Genomic DNA, 21146 nt, shown 5'->3' on the forward strand with positions numbered 1-21146 from the left:
GAAAAAATGAGAACATTCATTGGGAATTGTAAGCAAAAAAAAACAGAAAACAAGCGTCATCGTCAAATTGTGTCAACGCTTGCAGAAAAAAATTGGAATAACCACGTTTTTTCCTGTGCTGTTCGCAAGACTTTAAGCCATTGACTCTGATTAATTCTCTTTTTCATGTCTTTTTGCATCCCATGCATCCACAGCCACACTGCATCCTGCAGGGTCAGTCACATGTCAGCCTCCACCTGCGTCTGAACCAGCTAAGAATGTAGCTGGACAGGACAGCTCTCAAGTGGATCTTAGTAAGGTAACAGCAGACTCTGGAGAGTGTGTTTCAAGAAAGCAGGAATGATGATGATGATGATGATGACTTTATTTATCCTCACTTATCTGTGGCAGCAAAAACAACATTCAGAAATAACAGCAAAAAAGGACATCAAAATGACATTCTCATTATAAATAAATACAGCTACGGAAGTGGCATGTGATCCACAGCAAACATGTGATACAATTTAAATTTAAAATTAAAAAAAAAAATTAATCCAAAAATAAATAAGTAAAAAAGTACATGTCAATCAACTGTTTAGGAACAAGAACATTTGAAAAACAGCAACAACTATAACAAAAATAAATAAATAAATGAGTGAATGATGCATAATTCCCAGTTGAGGATTTTTTACTGCCAGTTCATATAAGAACAGCAGTGTTAGATCTTGGCTGGTCAGCAATCAGTGTTTGATGCAGACGCTGGAGAGAACAAATCCAAATTATTACATTTATTTACAGTTCTCTTCAATTGTTAATCATCTTTATAGCACATTGACTTCTTGCAAGTGTTTATATCTATTTACCTCAACAGGTGGACTTACATTTTATGAAAAAGATTCCTGAAGGAGCTGAGGCTTCCAATGTGTTGGTTGGAGTTCTGGACTTTCTGGAGAGGCCAGTCGTAGCGTTCGTCCGCCTGTCCCCGGCTGTAGTGCTTACCGGACTCACTGAAGTCCCCATTCCCACCAGGTATCTCCGTGCAGATGTGCTTGTGGCATGCCAGCTCAGTGATTCAGAAGCAGTTTACAAACCCTAAACGGTGTAATGATGATACTTGTAGATTCCTGTTCATTCTTCTTGGGCCTGACGGAAAGGCTCAGCAATACCATGAAATTGGTCGTTCCATGGCAACCATCATGACAGATGAGGTAAGAGCTTATAATCAGACGCCAGCATCTGTCCCAGAGAGACTAGTGATTAGAATAATTATGTCTTCCACCTGAATCAGATATTCCACAATGTAGCATATAAAGCAAAGGACAGAAGTGACCTGCTTGCAGGAATAGATGAGTTCTTGGACCAGGTGACTGTCCTGCCACCAGGAGAGTGGGACCCCTCCATCCGCATCGAGCCCCCAAAGAGTGTTCCATCTCAGGTACAGGGCCAATGGGACAACAGGAACTTTAAATGTGTGAAGTTTAAAACTGTCCGTTCCTGGGTATCTGCAGGAGAAACGGAAGATGCCAGGAGTCCCTAACGGCACACCCTGCGAGGTGGAGGAGGAACTACATGCCGAACAACACGGGCCTGAGCTGCAGAGGACTGGAAGGTAATGGATCCATCAGCTGGTTCATTTGAGGAAACACAGACATGGGCTCAGAGTCAATCACTAAATATTTTCTTTTACTAGAACCTGCTCAACTTTATTTCATAAAAAATAATTACGGTCTTTGGGAAAAGCCAACTAAGGATACTTTTATTAAGTACAGTGGTCCAATGACAAGGCCATCAGCCAATCAGGACACAGAACGCATTGCGCTGTAAAAAACAAAGAAAAATTGCTAAAAGAAAATCGGCGAAACAGCGACACCACGAAAGGTGAACCGCATTATATTGATCCAAAAATGAGGAAAGAGCCAGTGACTGTACAGTGTAGATCTTAGATCCCACATACCAAATAACAAAATCAAAATAAAAACGTTTTGTATAAAGTGTTGCTGATATTTCTTGTGTGAGTTTATAATTTTCAACCATTTGTTTGTTTAAAAAAAGTATTTTCTGGGTTTGGATAAAGGATATTTTTTAGAGAAAACATGTTCATTCAAGGAGAGAACTCTTGTTGTGTTTTGTGTTCAGGCTGTTTGGCGGTTTGATACTAGACATTAAGAGGAAAGTTCCCTTCTATCTAAGCGACTTTAAAGACGGCCTGAGCCTCCAGTGCGTGGCCTCTTTCCTCTTCCTGTACTGTGCCTGCATGTCTCCAGTCATCACCTTTGGGGGGCTCCTTGGGGAGGCAACAGAGGGACATATTGTAAGAGCAAACGACACAATCAACGACACTGTAGACTGTAGAGTGTTTTATGAAGTAAGCAATGTCTCCTCTACTCTAGAGCGCCATAGAGTCCTTGTTTGGTGCATCTATGACAGGAATGGTCTACTCTCTGTTTGCTGGTCAGCCTCTTACCATTCTGGGCAGCACAGGTCCAGTTCTGGTTTTTGAAAAAATCCTCTTCAAATTTTGCAAGTAAGTAAAGTTTGATCCCCTTTTACGGCAGTTCAGTTCCAGCTACAAGAAGTTTGTCTGGTAGATTTTTTGTGTCCACCCTCTCCTCTAATCCTTGTCTCTTTTAGGGAATACGATCTGTCTTATCTGTCACTGCGGACCTGCATTGGCTTGTGGACAGCCTTCCTGTGTTTAATACTGGTTGCCACAGATGCTAGTTCTCTGGTCTGCTACATCACTCGGTTCACTGAGGAGGCCTTCGCTGCTCTTATATGTCTCATCTTCATTTTTGAAGCTTTGGAGAAGCTGTTCTATTTGGGAGAACAGTACCCTTATAACGCTCACAGCGATTTGGACAGACTCACTCTGGCACAGTAAGTAAAAAACATTTATTCAAAATGTTCTTTAAAGAACACTTTTTTCTGTGTGTTGTTCCACACTCTAAAATTAGATGCTGTTGTGATGTAAGGGTCTATTTGTTTCTTTGTTTTTGCGTTTGTTTTCTCTTCCTCCCACTGTTCACGATCATGCTTCATGTTGTGTTGGAGACTCTCAGTTGTCCCTTAGAAATGAGTGAGTGTGTCTGTCTGTGACCCTGCAGTGGCCTGTGCAATGTGAACCATATCTTAGCCCTGAAAAAGCGGGGATAAGCTCCAGCAACCCTTGTGACCTTGCACTGGCAAAACAAGGAATAGAAGATTGACAGACAAATCCAACTTTCACCTTAAATGGTGTTACAAATGAGAATTGTTTATAGTTTTCAACATTAAAGACTAGACAAAAGCCATGGAGTGAAAAGATATGTTGTCTCTCTGCACTGTAGATGTTCCCCAAATTTAAAGAACGGTAGTGGGATTTATTTCTTTATTTTTTTAACTTGTCCTGTCCAACAGCTGGGCAAACAGATGAAAGCTGGTAATAGCAGACACAGGAAGAACTGTTTGATATGAAAAATATTTTTTTTTGTGTATATTCAGAGCAAGGCAGTTTTATGTTTGATCCAAAATAACTGATAGACAAATGCTAAATACATTGCCTATTATATGGAAAGTTAGGGCATGTAATAAAAAGGTATGCAATGTTTAAGAACATTTTAATAAAGCATTACATTTTTAGAATCTGCACTCAACCCAGTTTAAATGGGATTTCACAGTCTGGTGTGAGGCAGAGGTGGGTGCTGCCTCACCTTACGGCGTGAATTTATCTAAACAGGAACAATGCAAAATAGGAGAATTTGATTATAAAAATTATCGAAATGATTACATATAAAGCACATTTTTAGCACAGATTAGTAGACACATATGTATTTCATTATTAGTTTACAGTTGGGGCAAAAAAGAATGCAGTCAGCCACCAATTATCCAAGTTCTCCCACTTAAAAAGATGAAATATGCCTGCAATTTTCATCTCTCAACCATGAGAGACAAAATGAGAAATCCAGAAAATCCCATTGTCGGATTTTTATTAATTTATTTGTAAATTATGGTGGAAAATAAGTATTTGGTCAATAACAAAAGTTCAGCTCAGTAATTTGTTATAAACCCTTTGTTGGTAATGACAGCAGTCAAACATTTTCTGTGAGTCTTCTCAAGGTTTTCACAAACTGTTGTTGGTATTTTGGCCCATTCCTCCATGCAGATCTCCTCTAGAGCAGTGATGTTTTGGGGCTGTTGCTGGACAACACAGACTTTCTACTCCCTCCAAAGATTTTCTATGGGGTTGAGATCTGGAGACTGGCTAGGCCATTGCAGGACCGTGAAATGCTGCTTATGAAGCCACTCCTTCGTTACCCGGGCAACGTGTTTGGGATGGTTGTCATGCTGAAAGACCCAGCCATGTTTCCTCTTCAATACTGATGGAAGGAGGTTTTCACTCAAAATCTAATGATTCATGGCCCCATTCATTCTTTCCTTTACATGGATCAGTCACCCTGGTCCCTTTGCTGAAAAACAGCCCCAAATCATGATGCTTCCACCCCCATGCTTTACAGTAGGTCTGGTGTTCTTTGGATGCAACTCTGCATTCTTTCTCCTCCAAACACGACGAGTAGAGTTATCACCAAAAGTTCTCTTTTGGTTTCATCTGACCATAGGACATTCTCCCAGTCCTCTTCTGGATCATCCAAATGCTCTCTAGCAGACTTTAGACGGTTCTGCACATGTACTGACTTTAGCAGGGGGACACGTCTGGCACTGCAGGGTTTGAATCCCTGGTGGTGTGTTACTGATGGTACCTTTGTTACTTTGCTCTCTGCAGGTCATTCACTAGGTCAGCCATGTGGTTCTGGGATTTTTGCTCACTGTTCTTGTGATCATTGTGACCCCACGGGGTGAGATTTTGCGGGGAGCCCCCAGATTGAGGGAGATTATCAGTGGTCTTGTATGTCTACCATTTCCTAATAATTGCTTCCACAGTTGATTTCTTCATACCAAGCTGCTTACCGGTTGCAGATTCAGTCTGGTGCAGGTCAACAATCTGGTTTCTGGTGTCCTTAGACAGCTCTTTGTTCTTGGCCACAGTGGAGTTTGGACTGTGACTGTTGGAGGTTGTGGACGGGTGACTTTATCTAGATAACCAGTTCAAACAGGAGCCATTATCACTGGTGGACAACAGGATCCTCCTACAGAAGAAGGTACAGGTCTGTGAGAGCCAGAAAATCTTGCTTGTTTTTAAGTGACCAAATACTTATTTTCACCATAAATTACAAATACATCCTTTAAAAATCAGACAATGTGATTTTCTGGATTTTATTTTCTCATTTTGTTTCTCATAGTTGAGGTGAACCCATCATGAAAATTACAGGCCTCTCTCATCTTTTCATGTGTGATAATCTGCACAATTGGTGGCAGACTAAATACTTATTTCCCCCACTGTACCTTTTATGAAGGCAGATGAGGACGATAACACGTGAGGCACTGTCTCAGCTGCTTCCTTTGACCGCACATACCTGGTATCCAAGGAACAAAAGCAGAAACTGGGAGCAAAAACTACAATACTTCCTAGTGAGCTGGTCATTTAGTCACATATTGTTTGTTCATTACCATCCATCTTTGATCTAGTCCCTCTTTTTTGTTGTTTCTATCACCTTGTGCAATGTCGTGAAAATACTTTGTAGTTTTATATTCTATGTGCATAAAAAGAAAAAAATGTTTAAATTAAGTCGCCGTTACATTTTTATTGCTGTGTGTGTGCTTTTGTCTGCAGCTGTAGGTGTGCAGAACCAGATAATCCACGTAATGAAACTTTGAAGATGTGGAGTGATAGAAACATCTCAGCCTCGTCTGTATCCTGGGACAATCTGACTGTCAAGGTAGTGCTGATGAAAACCCAAGATAACTGTTTTTACGGAAACATGAGATTACTCTGGAATATATTGTTTTTATAAAGAGGATTAGTCTGGCCAGCCTTAAAATCTGACCACATTTCTTTATATCACTTTTAAAAGGAAGAAAACGATTCCAGTGCTTTGCCCAATTTTGAGCTCACCATGGCCAGTAAGACTTTTTTTTGTAGGAGACAGTAGCAGTTACCGTTTATTCACATAAAAAAGTTTTAATAAAAGGTGCTACAATTCAGAACTTTCGGTACAGGCTAAAATTAGGGTTGGCCAACCCGGTTCCTCAAGAGCCAAAGCCGTGCCTGTTTTCCAGCTCTCCCAGACCAGGTTGCTGCTAATTGATTGAATGACGTGATTCCACAGCATGGTTGGCTGAACACACCTGCTTTAGTTAGTCAGCATCACGCTGAGGCAGATGGATCCATATGCAGAGTTTATTGATATTGACGGGAAAACAGGAAAAGCACCGAGAGCTTGAACAGCCGTCGGCTTCTGGCCAGCACGAGGATAAGGGACAGGTAAGGATAGAGGCAGCAAACTGGGTCCGAGATCCAGCATAGATCAGTGGCACGGCAGAATAAACACAAGGCATTAATATAAGGTGAGTAGATACCAGACTTTGCACTGCATAAAGCTCAGTACACTGAATATATAGAGGTTGAGTGACTGCAGATGACAGACAAGTGAGTGATGAATGAATGGAAGCAGCTGTGGAACATTCAGGTATTGAAGGCAAGGGTTGATGGGAAACATAGTGTCTGGTGACGGTTCCCGCTGATGACCAGAGAGGAAGTCAGGGGACCGGTTCCTAACAACAGGCAGGGTTGCTCTGAGGACAAGCGTTGGCCAGCCCTACGGACTAGATCATAAAATGCTTTTGACAGTTTCTGCTTTGTCTAGCGTTTCTACATGCACCACCATATTTACATTTTTTATTTGAATTTTCTAGCTTAAAGAAGCCACTGTATTTTTGTTAAATTACAGATTTGGCTCTTTTTTAATTATATATTTTTTTACAAACACCTTGACAGAAAAAAACAGTTTGGATTAGTCCAAGTCTATAGTTCAGATGAGGCCTTGTTCCTGTCTGTATTGGGATTAAGGATCTGCAGGATTCTCTTCTGTTGTGACCTTGGTTTTTTCTCTCCAGGAGTGCATCAGCCTGCATGGCCAGTTTGTTGGGACAGCGTGTGGTCATCATGGCCCGTATACCCCCGATGTCCTCTTTTGGTCTGCTATCCTGTTCTTCTCAACGTTCTTCATGTCTGCCTCCCTCAAACAGTTCAAGACCAGCCGGTATTTTCCAACCAAGGTAGCCAAAGAAGCAGGGCTGTCAAACAGATAATCTTGGTTCATTGTAATTCTGTTTCTAGCATCAATTTTTAGATTTGGTCAGGAGCAAACTATCAAAACTGAATCTATGGTTTGATAAAAAACAACTTATCAGTAAATCTAGACAAAACAGAAAGTATCGCTTTTCGTTTTCAAGAGATCAACACAAAGGTGAATTGATGACTAAGGACAGAATGAGAAGCGGAGTAGATCAGATTAAATTCATTGGCCATAAACTGAAAAGCTAAACATCAAAATGTTAATAAAAAATATCCACCCCCAGGTGTGTAGGAATACTAAGCAAAGTTAAATATTTTCTCAATTAAAATACTGTGTATATAGTATATTGTGTTCTAGTACTGCCTACTTCCACTATAGTATTAGGGTTTGGGGGAAATCAAGCAAAGCCTACAAGCTATTGTGCACATGACAAAAACAAGTGTACACTTTTTCACTTTATGTTTATCATGTTTAATAAACTATTTTATTTTATATTTAAAAATAAAAGGAAATCAATCAATCAGTTCATCACAAACATTGAATCATGGGCAACTAAGAGACCAGTTCAGTTTTAATCTAATTAAAGATGGATTATTTTTAGAGTACAATCTGAGTTCAGTTCAAACTCAGATTCAGATTTGTTAGAACAGCAGTTATGTTAATCCTTAAAAAGCAGTTTAGTTTTTCAGTTTTCTTTAGTAACTTTAAAATCTGCTCTGTAGGGTGGAAAACAGGGAGATGGATAACTTTCTATTGATCATCTGCAAACTAACCTCTTAACTCACAGTGAAAATAGAATAAATAGTAAACAGGACAATTCTACAAAAGCTGCAACTAAACTTACTTGAAGTCAGATCCTAAAGATAGAGAGGGTGTCAAAGTCCAAGATCAATTGTTTGAATCTCCAGAATCCAAAGATACAGAAAAATTGAGTCAAAATTCAGACATAAAATTAAATGAATGTTTTTAAAAAGATAGAATGGTGCACAGTCATTTAGTAGTTTTTAAATGAAAACAAGCATTTGACATTCAAAATTGGACTAAACGATCAATCAATTGAGAAAAGCAAAAAAAGCAAAATGTGATTTTCTTCTGTAAGGTTTCAGTGAAACTTAGCTGAAGGCTTTGAAAGGAAAAGTTGGGACATTTGTCTAAAATAATCATATACTGTAGCTAAACTAATAATCTAAAACAATACAAGTTAAAGTTTTGATCAACAGAAAAAAACAAGCATTTCTAAAAATCCTGAATTAAATGATAATACATACAATTATACTGAATACTTCATTTTATCTTTAAACTCATTTATGCAGATCCATTGATGTGGTGGTGCATGTTTTTTCTCTTGTCTAGGTGCGCTCTGTGATCAGTGACTTTGCAGTGTTCCTCACTATTGTCATTATGGTGCTGCTCGACTTTGTCATTGGAGTTCAGACACAGAAGTTAAAGGTTCCCAGCAAGTTTCAGGTACAGACTCAAATTAATTTTCCTTTGAGTTCTGCAATTCACTGAAAGCTTCACTGATGCCATCTGTTCCTGCAGCCAACCAGAGATGACCGTGGTTGGTTCATCAGTCCATTAGGACCCAATCCCTGGTGGACAGCTATAGTTGCCTGTTTTCCTGCTCTTTTGTGCACCATTCTCATCTTCATGGATCAACAGATAACAGCCGTCATCATCAACCGTAAAGAGCACAAACTTTTGGTAAAAAACAAACAAACAAAGCAGGACAGTTCATTTTTTTACAGATGATTAACTTTAGTCATACTCTGCCTGTATTCTACAGAAAGGCTGTGGGTACCATCTGGATTTGTTAATGGTGGGCGTAATGCTGGCGGTGTGCTCCATTATGGGTTTGCCATGGTTTGTGGCAGCAACCGTGCTGTCCATCTCTCATGTCAACAGTCTGAAGCTGGAGTCAGAGAGTGCAGCTCCTGGAGAGCAGCCTCGCTTTCTGGGCATCAGAGAGCAGAGACTCACCGGCCTGCTTATCTTTCTGTTGATGGGCTGCTCTGTGTTCATGACCAAGGCTCTGCAGGTCGGTCCTACAAAGCACATGCAAGTCACTTCACAAACTAGATTAAAATAGTAGTTTTTGTCATTGTGAAGACTATTTGGAAAAACTAAATCTAGAACAAAAATCATAAAGGGTTATCTGGGCATTTTACTGCTCTTTTACTGAAAATAAGAAAAGTTCATCAGTCCATGTTAAAAGTAGCACAGATTTTAGTTGTGCTCTAAAATACAACCTTTTTTTTAATGTTGTAACAACCAATATAAAAATGTTCTTGGATGTCACCTGCTGAACAAGTTTAAACTTTATATTTATGGAATATGAATGTAGGTTTCCAATGAACCTGTCAGGGTGAGAGCGTGAAGCTGATGCATGTTCTCCACAAAAAAAGGAAAGAATGAAACAAACAAAATGGTGGAGGTGTACAAAAGAAATGAGGGGGGGGGGAGTCATCCACTTGCGGCCGGTTTTCTTTGCTTTATTAACATCCTCAAAAAGTAAAAATAAAACAACAAACATAAAATCCACTTACTTTCTTGTACTAATATGAACTTGAACATGAACATGAACACGGTCAAAAGAAGACCGTGCACGCTCCTCACTCTGTCTCCTGCAAGTACCGACACGCCAAACTCCCCCGTCCCTCTCTCATGTCGGGTGCGCTACGTTCTTAAAGGTACATGATCTTATTTTTTCTGCACATAAGGAAAATCATTAAATATATCCACATCCAATATATAATTAAAATGAACTTGACAGAGAAAAGAAAACGCAGCAAAATTATAACTGAGAACAAACATTTTCAACTTTCATAACTAAAACTAAGGTCAGATTTAAACTCCACCAATTGAAATTAACATAAATCATGTGACCTTACATATCGCACTTACATTGAATATTAAATGAGAATCTTTACCTGGTAAGGATTTTAGTCGGGGGGGGGGGCTGAATCCGAATTCTTCCCCTACCCCTCTGGCTCCTCCCTATTGCTCCAATTGTAGGGGCATTTGGAGCTGTAGTGGTGTCCAAACTTGTCTTTTTAAGGGTGAGCCATAGTGACTTAGGGCAGGGTATTCCTCTGCTGGTAGGGTGTTCTGCGTCGTGCTATGACACAATGAGAAACTAATTTCTTCACACACAGAACTTTACATGTAAATGTACATGTGTAACCGGTCGCTTTCTGCATTGTGCTGGTTAATTATTTGGAGTGACACAGTGTTAGTCCCTCCTCCTGCCCTGGAGCATCTCCCTTTATTTCTGGTAACAAACAAATAGAAAAACCACACTGTATGATCCTGCCCACTCCAGTTCCTCTCTAACAGGAGATCGTACAGAAGGGAAAGGGAACAGTAGCCTTTGGAATACATAGGGGTCAAAAGATGAAGTAGAAGAAGAAGGTAGGAGGGCTATGACTTGGAGTGTAATGCAGCAGTTTGTTAGAGATCTCTCAGGTATGGTAACACTTGAACAGATTTTGTGCTATTATAAAATAAGATAAAAGTTATCCTGGTTACACCCCCCCTCTAGAATAGCACAAAATCCCCAAAACTCCTGTCAGCACATATACCTGAAACCACAAACAATACAGGTTCAAAATAAGGACATACCATCAACAAAATGATCAAAATGCCAGCAAAATAGCTACCCAGAAAAAGGGTTGAAAGCTTGAAACATGCTCGGTGAGTAGCACATAGTCCAGATACTCTACAGACAACATGAGGTGCCATTTACACCTCATCTAGATTTAACCATATTCACAATACCAGGTGTAGAGTAGAAGAAATCAAATCAAATAAACTTAATTTATATCACCCAAAAAAAAAAAATCACACCAAAAAAAATAGGTAACAGTTTATCAAAAACAGAAATTATACATTTACAGTACTTGGATGAACATAATGTGTATCAAGTAATGCCTCAACTTGGGCCATAGATTCAAATGGCAAACTGGTTTTATAATCCTACCAAACCGGGAAGTAAGCCTATGACCCATATCCAAACTTTCCCCATCCTATCAAGTGATAGGATGGACAATGTGGGACTCACTGAGGGGATTATCTGTAGCACCAGCTCCAACCAACCCACGGGGCTCCAGTGGAGGCAGGACAGACCAGGAAGCGGTAGACCCTTTGATCTCTTGTCATACTGGTCACGCAGATGTTTCTGCTCCCTGACACTATGCTCCAGGGCCAAAAGCATGGCGGAGCGCAAGTTATTTGGCAGCGACTTAACATAGGAGTTATAGTCACATATGATGTCATCCTGATGGACATTTTTGAACATGAGGTCAACTGGCAGTCGGGGAACCCTCCCAAACATAAGGTAGAATGGGGCAAAGTCTGTGGTTTCATGGGCAGTGCAGTCGTAGGCAAAAGTCAAGGACTGAATCATTTGTGGCCAGTTCTGATTTGACCGAGGGGGAAGAGACCTCAACATATTGCCCAGAATGCGGTTAAACCTTTCTGTGGTCCCATTACCCATTGGATGGTAAGGTGATGAGTGTGATTTCCCCACACCACTCAGTTCCAGAAGCTCTGCAAAAAGCTCACTCTCAGAATTTGCTCCCTGGTCTGAGTGTATGCGCTGAGGAAATCCATAGATACAGAAAAATCCATCCCATAACTTCTTTGCCACTGTCTTAGCTGTCTGATCATGACACCGAAGTGCATGTACTAACTTTGTAAAATGATCAGTGACCACAAGAACATCAACTGACCTGTTGTTTCTGTCCTCAGCTGACCAGAAGTCAATACATACGAGTTCCAATGGCGCCGAAGTCTTAATTTTCTCTCAGTGCTCTTTCAGTCGGCTCTGGAGTCTTACTGAGGACACATCTGGGCCAGTTCTTCACATAATTACGTACATCCCTCTTTATGTCAAACCAGAAAAAGTGATTATGAGCTGAAGAGAGTGTACGCGGCTGACCCTGATGATATATCTGGATGGGCCAGCATCACACAATTGAGAAGTGCAGCCTTCAGGTCCTCAAATGCACTGTCACTACTGGAGTCCAATCCTGAGGGGTCAATACTCTGTAGGCTCCAGCCCTCCCACCTGCATTACCCTTTAACTCTTCTCTTCTGAACTGCCGTAAGAGCAAAGAGTGTGCAAGCACTCTGGAATAAAGTGTTGGCAGAATATAACTACCGGTAACCCAAAGAAGGACCTCACTTTCTGTTGAGATGGTGTGCAACCATCGGGGTTTATGAGGTCTTGCTTCTGGAAACTGGAAATCAGCTGCACTTTATCCTGATCAACAGAAACCCCAGAGGCCTCAACCACATCTCCTAAGCACCTGACAGACCTTCAAAGATAGTCACATTTCTTCTGTGCGAGGTTTCTCTAGTCTCTGCAAGGCCTCAACCTCCGAAGGCATAAACACCAAAAGATAATCGAGATAACAGAGAAGACTGGAAAATTTCAAGTCACCAAAAATGCTGAGCATCATCTTCATAAAGGAAGCTGGACTGTTACAAAGACCCTGTGGGAGGCGGTTGTACTCATAGAGGCCCAAAGGTGTTGTGAAAGCCGTGTAGTGTCTGTCAGACTCATGCAGGAGAATGAAACCCAGACGTCAAGTCCATGGTACTGAAGAGGGCACCAAGGGCAGCAAGACAGTCAGACTAGTGGGGCAGCGGGTGAGCATCCTTAACAGTCTTAGCATTAAGCCAACAAAAATATGTACATATTCCTAAGTCTCCTGATTTCTTCCAAACCATACGAGGGGTGAAGCGTACTCACTGACTGACTTGCTTATGATGCCTTTCAGTTCCATGTCAGACTACACTTCCCGCAGCTTCTGATTGTCAGGACAGAACACAGGGCTGGACTCATATGCAGAGTTTTAAGAGGATTTAATTTCCAAAAAAGCTTAAGCTGTGGCGCTTGAAAAAACCAAACAAACTGGCACAGGACAAAGGGAGACTCAAACTACGGTATTTAAGACATGAGGAAGGGGAACACAGGTGGAAACAATCCGGGAAGATTACACAGTCACACCTGTAGGGAACAGACAAGGGCAGGAAGGAACAAGGCCTGAAACGAAAGGAGAGGTAGTGTTTCAAAATAAAACAGGAAGTACAACACGAGACAACACAGGTGACAGACATAGACTAAAAGTGCACAACTCAGGACAAAAGCTAAGACTGATGAGACATGACACTGATAGTGTGCTGGGGGAACTCGTCGATAGGGCAGCCAAAAGGGGTGGTTATAGATTAAGTGAATACGATATACAAAATCCTTCTCCTCACCACAGTCCAGCTTGTCTCTGGAGAACACATCTTGATACTTAAACATAGTTAAACCTCACATCCATCAATGTCAATGTCATCCAAACCACAATCCCTAAGCTGTTGGAAAGGGTCACCTCCTGGAAACAACTAGGTCAGCGAAGCAGTGGCCTGACCATGTTGCATTTCACACGTGGCTTGAGTAAAATACAGATTTTCATCAGCAACACATGGAAAGACATCAGCAATTTTAGCATTGCGTCGCAACATCACCGACGCTTGTGTGGGATTAATCACCTTGAGTGGAACCCAGCAATAGCCCCAGATGGTTGTTATGACTCGACCCACCAGGATGTTTTTTGGAGAGGAATGGGCAAAGGAAGGCTCCACAATCACTGTGCTGCCGGGCGACACAGAAGTAGAGGGGGGCAACTTCCCCCACACCACATACTCTTGGTGAGCCAACAAAGTCACCGCCTGTCTCAACCTCACCGTCCCAATTAGATCAGGTAATTCAGGAACTGACCACCTAGAAAATGCAACTTTATTAACTGGAGAAACTGTTCACATTCTGGGTTCCATTATGTTGGATCAGACTTCATTTTCTGAAAGATGGGCTGAAGCACGTTGCTTCCAATGATCAAGTCATCTCTCTGTCCATGCACCATCAGTTTGGCATTAAATCTGGGTCCATAGATCTCAATGTCCAAATCATAAATACATTTCTGTTGAGTGAGAAACCCTCCACAGCTGACAAGCACCACATTTTCAGGAATGACCTTGGAATTCAAAACAACACCACCAGCCTTGAGCTTGAGCTTTGCTGACTCACTCAGTGTGCATGACATTATCCCCGAATCAAGCATCTCCCTCAAAGTAGATTGGCCGCCAACAGACACTTTGGCAAAAAAAAGTTCACTAGCACCCTCAACTCTCTGAAATCCAACATAAACCAATTTTTTATCTTGAGAAAAGCTTTTACAAGTGTCAATTTACACAGAGGGATTATCTGGTGAAGTTTTGAGGGTTTCGTCATTATGCCCCATGCTGCCCCTCTCATCACCTGGACTTCCTAGTTTAGAGCAGGGCTGGAGGTGGAAGCTACTGGCATTGCTACAGGTGAGACAGTTCTTGGGCAATCACACTTCATGTGGCCAGAGTCACGGTAGTTGAGACACAGTCTGAACAACCGCCAGTGAGAATGGGTCGAGTGTTCGTTCGAACTACAAACCCTACATTGGGTTGGCTAAAATCTCTGGGAGGCAGGAGAATTTCAGACTGACATCACCCACGTTGGCTAGTTGCAAGAGAGGCAGAACATAAAGAGAGGACTTTATCATACATATCCACCATCTGTTGAGAAGGATGCCCAACTACAGGTGGAGATGGAGTAAATGTTACAGGTGCTGCATGTGAAGGAGGCAAAGAGCGAGCAGTAGAGGGTTGTAGATGACACACAGGCTGAACACCCTGAGCTTGGTTCTACCAAAGATATGGGGGTGGGTGATGAAACACTAACTGGACTGACGGTGGGAAGACCCACCGTCTGGCATTGACTGTGAGCATGGACACCCCCAACCTGTTGTGTGTGAATCCGTGCCCCCCTAACCTTCCTGACATGTGCTTCTGCACCTTAGCTGCCGTCCATTCCTCGGTAGACTTTACGTGAGATAACAGCGCAAGAGCAGGATCATGACAATGATTAATGAATAGATTTGTTTGGACGAATCCAGTAATCCATAGCATCGTCAACAAATTATTATGTTATAAAAGTCTCTAATCGGAAGAGCAAAAAATGTCCGTTCACTGAAATTGTTTTTAAGAATATCAAAGACGGCTATAAACATTTCAATGGGACTCAGCGCGGGCCGAGACCGAAGTTACACTTTGACTACATCCCTGGCCTTACCAGCCAGCCGGGGCATGACATTGTCAAACATTTCTGCAGGGGTCATACAGTTCACCCTGGGCAGGTAACATTATATGATATCCTTCCATTAGTGGATCGAGAACGTATCGGACCGATCACCTCTAAAGTATGGGGGAGCCTGCACATCTGACTGAACAACCATCCGCACCTGCGATAAGTCATTGTGACTACATTGGTGGGATTGGCTGTCAGCAGGCTGAGGCTGGTGCTGGCTGGGCTGGTGCATAACAGTGAGATTTGCTGTAATAGTATCCACAATCTGCTTTGCGAAATCAGTTATCATGTCACTGAGAGCGTCATTCAAGACAACCTGACTGGGCTGAGTCTGCAGTATCACAACTGGTGTGGAACCAGCAGCAGGAACGGAGAGGTTTATAAGTGACTTGTCAACAGAGCTCTCAAAATCACAGGAGGGAACTGGCCTGCCCCTCCCAAATGAAACAAAATGTTGACCCCTTCCCAAACTGAAAGTAACCTGATGACCCACGGGGACTATGTTCAGCCATGTCACTGATAAAAACAGCTCTCAAAAATTACACGATGAAACCAAAAGAAGAAAAATAGTTGGTCAAACAGGGGGGTATTCCAAAAAGGAGGTTATGCTATCCCCCCCGTTAAGTTTGAGGCTGAGGAGGATTACCTCAGCTTTTGGTTCCAAAAACGAAGGTATGTTTCAGGGTATGTCAAGTTGCCATAGCAACTTATGATCTGAACATAACCTGGTCTGGAGCAGGTTTAGTTGAAGGTTAGTTTGTTTTCAGAGAGGTGAAGCAGCATGGCGTCTCCATTTGAAGATGATTTAGTGGATGAAGAAGCTCAGATAATACTTTTTCCACCATGAGAGGGTGATAAGACCACATATGGATGTTGGAAAAATAAACCTTTTTACTTTGATCTAACTTAATTATTTGCTTCAGTTAAGATACATCTTTTTTTTTTTAAGTTCAGTCAACCTAAATATAACATGTAGTTATCAGACATTTATTTTACTTTCATTCAAATTAATTCAATTAAGTAGGTGTAACTTTGGTGCTGCTGTTAGATCGGTAGCACAAGGAATTGTGGGATACCATTCCCTTTGCATGTCTGGACGGATTTGGGTTTAAGTGTGGGTTTTTGACCAAATGTGTTTAGTTGTTTAGCTGTTTTACTGCGTTTTGCTGAGTTATTTTGTCCTACTATGTTTAGTTCTTTCTGCACCATGAGTGAGAGGATAATGAGACTATTTAGCACCACTGCTGCATTTTGTTAAAAGAACTGATGTTAAACTCAGATTCACGATAATTGACTGCATAATTTATGTTGTAAGTCCTCACTGCAATCCTTCATTTTAATGTTATAAAAATGAGAAAATCTGCGGCCTCAAACTTTGACATAAGAGAGTATAAGAAGTACAATAAATTAATTTGGAAAAACATTTAATTGAATTTAAGTAATATGACATTTAGTTAGATAAATATGTAAAATTGAGTTGTATAAACAACTATAGAGTTGGATAGACGTAAGAAATCCGGTTGAATAAATTTAACTAAATTACTTGTTACCAATTGAATTAATTCATTTAAGTTGGATAATTTGTACATATACGTACTTTCAACATTTTTAAAAAAAATAATTAATTTAAGGTTCAGCTGTAGCTCACCTCTCCCCCAGGGGATGGGTCAAATGCGGAGAAGAATTTCCCATTGTGGGATGAATAAAGTATAATAAAAAAATATATATATAAAAACGCCCCTCTCACCCTCCGCGGGTGGTTTCTCCTCCAAGCTCGGGTCCTCTACCAGAGGCCTGGGAGCTTGAGGGTCCTGCAGTATCTGAGCTGTTCCTAGCACTGTTCTTTTCTGAACTGAGAGGTCTGAGGTCTTTCCAGGGATCTGTTGTAGCCACTCCTCCAGCTTGGGGGTTACTGCCCCGAGTGCTCCAATTACCACAGGCACCACTGTCACCTTCACTTTCCAGGCTTTCTCCAGTTCTTCTCTGAGTCCCTGGTATTTCTCCAGTTTCTCATGTTCCTTCTTCCTGATGTTCCCATCGCTTGGTACTGCCACATCCACCACAACGGCTTTCCTCTGTTCTTTGTCCACCACTACAATGTCTGGTTGGTTCTCCATTACCATCCCATCAGTCTGGATCTGGAAGTCCCACAGGATCTTTGCCCTCTCATTCTCTTCCACCTTCAGAGGTGTTTCCCATTTTGACTTTGGGGTTTCCAGTCCATAATCTGCACACATGTTCCTGTATATTATGCCAGACACTTGATTGCTTTCCCTGCCAGCATCTTACACCCTGCAGTTATGTGCTGTATTGTTTCAGGCGGCTCTTTGCACAGCCTACACCTTGGGTCTTGTCTGGTGTGGTAGATCTACACCTTGGGTCTTGTCTGGTGTGGTAGATCTGAGCCTCTATGGCTCTGGTGCTCAGGGCTTGTTCCTAAGCTGCCAGGATGAGTGCTTCAGTGCTGTCCTGTAGGCCAGCCCTTTCTAGCCATTGGTAGGACTTCTTGATATCAGCCACTTCAGTTATGGTCTGGTGGTACATCCCATGCAGGGGTTTGTCCTCCCATGAGGATCTGTCCTCCAGCACTGTATCCTCTGTTCTCCATTGCCTGAGACATTCACTGAGCACACTGTCAGTTGGGGCCTCGAGCTTGATGTATTCATGCATCTTGGATGTCTCATCCTGGATAGTGGCTTCTTCACTCACTAGTCCTTGGCCTCCTTCCTTGCGGTTAGCATACAGTCTCAGGGTGCTGGATTTGGGGTGGAACCCTCCATGCATGGTGAGGAGCTTTCGTGTTTTAACATCCGTGGTCTGTATCTCTTCCTTTGGCCATCTTATTATTCCTGCAGGGTATCTGAGAACTGGCAGTGCGTAGCTGTTTATTGCCCGGGTCTTATTTTTTCCATTGAGCTGGCTTCTCAGGACTTGCCTTACTCGTTGGGGGGTATTTAGCTGTTGCAGCTTTCCTTGTTGCCTGCTCCAGGTTGCCATTTGCCTGTGGAATTCCAAGGTACTTGCAACTGTCCTCGATGTCTGCTATTTTTCCTTCTGGGAGTGAGACCCCTCCTGTGTGGACTACTTTGCCTCTCTTAGTCACCATACGGTTGCATTTCTCGAGCCCGAATGACATCCCAATGTCAGTACTGTAGATCCTGGTGGTGTGGATCAGGGAGTCAATGTCACGCTCGCTCTTAGCATATAGCTTGATGTCATCCATTTAGAGGAGGTGACTGATGTTGGCCCCATTTCTGAGTCGGTATCCATAGCCAGTCTTGTTGATTATTTGGCTGAGGGGGTTCAGACCTATGCAGAACAGCAGTGGGGACAGAGCATCACCTTGGTATATCCCACATTTGATGGACACTTGTGCAAGTGGCTTCCCATTGGCTTCAAGGGTGGTTTTCCACCTTCATTGAGTTTCCTATGAAGGCTCTTAGGCTGCATTTCCACTGCAGGTCTTGATGCCCAAATCCGATTTTCTGACTATATCCAATTTTTTGGACGACCCGCTTACATCACCTTTTAAAAGTGACCCGTATCCGATTTTTGCATTTACACTATACAATGTTGACGTTCTGAGGACTACGTAGCAGCATTTCCGCCTTCCGCGGACCTCCTTCGGACTTTTGTGTGACTGCGATTGTCATGGAGGCAACGCAGCAACGGAAGGGGGCGTTGCTTTAGGCGCTCCAGGATGAAGCAGGCGAACGAGAGGGGATGCGAAAGGAAAAAGGGGGGCTGCTCGGCCGGCTTATGTGCTCTCTCTGAGTTTTGAATGAGGAAGTGTTTGCAGACGTGCTGTACTAACAGTTTGATCCAAGTGCTGAATCTTTCCTGTGCGATGACTTCTCTTTTTCCGATCGTGGTCAAAAACGCACGGGAGATTTTCCTCCAGGGCCGATGGCGGATACTCCTTCGGGGTTCACTTTCCCGTTCGGAACCCTCAGCCTCCAGAGTGGGTTAAGAAAGCCTCCAAAACAGTTCTTTTGGGGGAGACACCTTCTTTTTATTACGGTTCTCCGACACTCTCCCGCTCCGCGCTCACACCCTCTCTCCTCTCCTTACACACACACGTACGCGCGGTCCCCATCACATACACGCCCCCACTCCGCAACAACACAAGCGAAGATATAACCGGCTTCTAGCCTGTTCCATAGCAACGGTGTCCAGCTTGATTAGTTACCGTTTGCGTCCCGACCGGGACCGGACCGGGACCAGACCGGAAATAACAGCGGTTTCCCACTACGGTCTGAAGCCTGAGGCTGAAAGGTAACCCGCTGACAGCCACATCAGCACGCAAAAGCACCTTAATAAGTCATGTGATCTCAGTTGGGGGTGTCCTGAGTTGACGTCACTGACGTACGACTCGTATTTACTGGGGAATATCCGAGTGGTCTGCTTACATGGCACACGCAAATGCATGTATCCGATTTATTTCCACATATGAATGAGGCCTGTATCCGATCTGAGAAAAGTGGAATCCATGCGCTTTTGTCCTGCTTACACGTTCACCGATCATATCCCATCTGTGCCACATGAGAGGAAAAAATAGGAATTAGGTCACTTGAAGTGTAAATGCAGTGTAAATGCGGCCTGAGAGTCCTCTTGATGTTGTACAGCTCCAAGCATTCAGTGATCCATGTGTGTGGCATTGAGTCATAGGCCTTCTTGTAATCAATCCAGGCTGTGCACAGGTTGGTGTGTCATGACTTGCAGTCTTGAGCGACTGTTCTGTCGACCAGGAGTTGGTGTTTGGCTCCTCTGGAGTCTCTACCAATGTTACTCATGAATTGATCCATGTGCCTATTTATCTTGGTTGCAATGATGCCTGACATGAGCTTCCATGTTGTGGAGAGACAGGTTATTGGCCGGTAGTTGGATGGGACTGCACCCTTTGGGGGATCCTGGATCAGGAGCCTTTGTTTGGCAGTTTCCAGTGCTTCAAGTATAGGCATCTGGCTGTATCTCTTAGGTACTTGCTTTATCATGTACCTCTTTGAGCCTCTGTCAACTTACTCACATCCCTCCGAGTTGCCTTGATTTTGGCCTCTAATCGTTGCTTCCATGGTGGTTATTGTTTTCTCCCATGGTTGCTCTTATAGGCAGGCATCTGAAGGATCACTGCTGCTGAAGTGTAAACCAGTTCATTGGTTTCTGTGATGGTTGTGGTAGGAATTGACGTCAATACATCAGTCACAGTTTCCAGTCGACTTTCAGGCGGTACATCATATATTATATATTATATTCTAACAGAACCATTCTAATTCTATGGTTCTGTTAGAATATATATATATATATATATATATATATATATATATATATATATATATATATATATATATATATAAATATATTATATATATATATATATATATATATATATATATATATATATATTTTAATGCTTTCAACCTTTTTAAAATAAAAGAAATATAAAATTTGCAATCATAAATGTTAGCAACTGACATTTGGGCCAATTAAACCAGACTGCACACCATAAATAATCATTGTTTTTCATACAGTCATTCATTTTCTCACGTTGGAAAAATACGTTTATATTGCCAATGTGTCTCCCAATTATACATTTGGTGTAATAAACAATCTTTTCAGACACTCGTTAAAATTAAAAATGGCATTATTAGTTATGAGGAAAAGAATTTTAGGTTGCAAAATGAAACGTTATATGAAAATATAGAGCCCCAGCAGATCTAGACTCTACGTAGCTATGTAGTTTGTCCAAGCGGTGTTACCGTAGTGTGACGTCATCATTAGTCGCGGGACCACGAACAGGACCCCCAACAGTTATTGCAGGCCAACTG

The 21146-nt window shown here is 42.2% G+C and overlaps 1 protein-coding gene across 3 annotated transcripts in view; it reads left to right on the forward strand.

The window, feature by feature from the left end:
* The window catches only part of LOC101162907 (electroneutral sodium bicarbonate exchanger 1), a 59035-nt gene that overhangs the window by 30506 nt on the left and 7383 nt on the right, over positions 1–21146 (forward strand). For all 3 annotated transcript variants that reach the window (XR_002289655.1, XM_020701442.1, XM_011494584.2), the window contains exons 7-19: positions 195–298; positions 851–1008; positions 1100–1187; positions 1268–1414; positions 1488–1588; positions 2116–2290; positions 2370–2503; positions 2611–2856; positions 5687–5792; positions 6970–7131; positions 8505–8618; positions 8694–8855; positions 8938–9189. Coding sequence is in view for 2 of the 3 variants with exons in the window: in XM_020701442.1 (XP_020557101.1) it covers positions 195–298; positions 851–1008; positions 1100–1187; positions 1268–1414; positions 1488–1588; positions 2116–2290; positions 2370–2503; positions 2611–2856; positions 5687–5792; positions 6970–7131; positions 8505–8618; positions 8694–8855; positions 8938–9189 (1949 nt within the window). In the remaining variant the exon portion in view is untranslated. The remainder of the gene's footprint in view (positions 1–194; positions 299–850; positions 1009–1099; positions 1188–1267; positions 1415–1487; positions 1589–2115; positions 2291–2369; positions 2504–2610; positions 2857–5686; positions 5793–6969; positions 7132–8504; positions 8619–8693; positions 8856–8937; positions 9190–21146) is intronic.

The sequence above is a fragment of the Oryzias latipes genome, chromosome 5 (genome assembly GCF_002234675.1).
Source record: "Oryzias latipes chromosome 5, ASM223467v1".
NCBI lineage: Eukaryota > Metazoa > Chordata > Actinopteri > Beloniformes > Adrianichthyidae > Oryzias > Oryzias latipes.